Below are 2,700 nucleotides of genomic sequence, written 5' to 3'. Positions count from 1 at the left end.
TATCATGCTATATTTGAATAATATAGTGTAGGACCATACCTATATAAGGCATATTTATACTTTTTATTTTTCAAAATACCAAACAGATCATGCATTTTAGCCATTCCTTATTTCGCTCAATTTAACACTGTCTTTACATGGGCTGATTCTGTGAGAACAGCACCATCTACAGGCCTGGCATATGTACTACAGCGTCTCCAGAGGGTCTTCACAGGAGAGAGAAGGGGCATCAGACCAGATCCAAAAACTGCTGACCAGCATTATTATCATTTTGATTGACAGAAGAGTTCCTGAAGTAAAGCTCGTTGTTGTCGTAAGACTTTGACTATCTAATTGTTCCTAGCCTAAAAGGACAGCATAAGTACAAATTGGCTCACCTTACCCCACTCACCCCTACGTTTATTTGCAGTAGAAAGGAAGGTAGTAGTATTTAAACTGTCAATTATTTTTATTGGATATTGATTACAGTAGTCAAAGTCAAGGTCAACTTTAGTGTCAATCTTTCAGTTTGTGTGTACAGAGAGATCGAAATAACGTTTCCAACAATCCCGAATACAAATATACAATAATACAAATATGTATACAAATATAGTACATTATATTACCAAGCTTAAAAAGACAACTAATTGAATAGAAGAAAACCAAGTCCCAACAATGTTTTATTCTCTGAGAGATTATCACAGAGTAGATATTGATATATAACGAGATAAATGTAGGAACACAGTTATTGATGTGTGAGGTTGAGTTTGGGACAGTTGGGGGTTTATCGTGGGACAGCACAGAGGCTGTAGGGTTTGGGGCAGTGCGTGGCTCCTAACTTGTACTCCAGAGTTGGCTGCACCCCTGGGGGGGGCGCAAAGGAAAATCTCTGAAGGAGGGTGGTGAAGAAGAGAAATAACTCGGCCCTGGCCAGCTGCTCCCCCAGACACACACGCTTACCTGAGAACACACAAAACATCAGATGTATTCACACAATCTTTATTCACTTTTCAGACTTTGTGCCTGCTCCTTTGTCTGTGGGGAGTTACACACTGAACGGATGGGCACATCATTAAACCCCCAAACACTACAAACTATCCCATTTGAAAGCTATAACTATCAACTAACCTGCTGAAAAAGGAAGGAAGGCTTCTCTCTTCCTGAATGTTCCATCCTGGTCCAGAAAGTGCTGAGGGTTGAAGGTGTGAGGAGTTTCCCAAATGGACTCGTCTCGTAAAACGGAGACCAGTGTGGGCAGGACCATGGTGCCCTGAGGAGAATCCAGTCAGGGAAATGTGTCTTTGTTTGCATTCTTCAAGTTAGTTTGTTTTAATAAACAAAAAAGAAACATGATTAAAAAAAGATTACAAGGTCAGCTTCTAGGTTCATTCTCAACCTTGGAGACACAGGTTGTCGAATGAATTAAAACATTAAAAAAAGCACCACACCTGTGCTGATCAAAATCATGTGGTACATGAAAAGCTACCAAATAGAATATAAATCTTTGAAACCAAAGGAAGATAACCTGAACAAAAAATAAATCTGTATGCTGAGTACAATTAGCTTGTTGTGTCTCGATGGCAGTTGGATTTTGAGTTTGTTTGTTTTTGATTGACATGATCTTTAATAGTTGAGTGACTGGTTAACTGCTATGTTAATAGAAAATCCAATTAACAGAACAAATAATAAGCACCGCGTACCTTCGGGAAAGTGTACTTGTCCAGTGTGGTCTCCTTGTTTGTCATGCGGACCAAATTGAGGGGAAGAATGTTAGCCATTCTCTGGATTTCATGGATGACTGCGTCAGTGTACGGCATGTTTTCTCTGTCAGTCACAGACGGCTGCTTGGATGAACCAACCACAGAATCTATCTCTGCCTGGACTTCCTCTGCACCGTGGAAACAGGAAACAGTGTGAGTCCGGGCACTGCATACATGACGGGGAAATGTTGTGCAACACACTAAGTAAGGTCAAGTAACGATGCAAACAAAACATGCAGGAATGGGTGTGTACAGGTACTAATCAAACAAACACACACCTTGAATATGAGGGTAGTTGATCATGAACAGCAGTCCCCAGTGTAAAGTGGTAGTGGTCGTTTCAGTTCCAGCACCAAACAGATCCAGAGTGCAAAAACATAAATTATTCAAATCAAAACCAGATTCTTTGTGCTTGTTCTATAAAAAAAAAAAAAGGTTCCATGTATTAGTTGACATATATATATTAATTAAAAATAGAACAGAGAAATCAACAAACACAATCAGGTGGTGCAGGTCCTTAAACCCGGAAATGAGTTAGCATTTTTGCACTTCCGGTTCCGCTTAGGGTTAGATCCCTGATATAGATCTGTGGTTAACACAAGCTTAAGAGTTGTTTACGTTTTGTTCAACAACAAAAACTATAAGAAAATATATCAGTGTACCACAGCCAGGAAGCTGACAAACAACTGATTCTGTCTTTTCCCCAGTCTGAAACCCAGGTGTTCGCACGCATCTCTGCCTGTCTGGCTGACATTACATTACATGTTACTTGTTAGATGCTTTTATCCAAAGCGACTTACATACTCAGTACTGTGGACAATCCCCACAGGAGCAATTTGGGGGGAAGTGTCTCAGGGACACAACGACATGCTGACTGCAGTGGGGTTTTAACCCGTGCTCCCCTTATCCGAACACCAACGCACTAATCCACTGCGCAACACATCTCTCAGTGGAGGTCTGC

General features: G+C 40.7%; 1 protein-coding gene across 1 annotated transcript; it reads right to left on the bottom strand.

Moving 5' to 3' along the window:
* Positions 1 to 140: 140 nt before the first annotated feature.
* Positions 141 to 2,167, bottom strand: LOC104942217 (cytochrome P450 2J2-like). Its single transcript, XM_010767415.1, has 4 exons — positions 2,018 to 2,167; positions 1,680 to 1,867; positions 1,108 to 1,249; positions 141 to 939 (listed from the first exon to the last, which is right to left on the bottom strand). The coding sequence occupies exons 1-4, from the start codon at positions 2,040 to 2,042 to the stop codon at positions 764 to 766; spliced, it is 531 nt and encodes a 176-aa protein (XP_010765717.1). The 5' UTR covers positions 2,043 to 2,167; the 3' UTR covers positions 141 to 763.
* Between the last annotated feature and the right edge of the window lie 533 nt (positions 2,168 to 2,700).

This window comes from Notothenia coriiceps, unplaced genomic scaffold (assembly GCF_000735185.1).
Source record: "Notothenia coriiceps isolate Sejong01 unplaced genomic scaffold, NC01 NC01_scaffold00004357, whole genome shotgun sequence".
In the NCBI taxonomy this organism is placed as follows: Eukaryota; Metazoa; Chordata; class Actinopteri; order Perciformes; family Nototheniidae; genus Notothenia; species Notothenia coriiceps.
The sequence above is the reverse complement of the archived record's forward strand: the minus strand, read 5'-3'. Positions and strand labels throughout refer to the sequence as shown.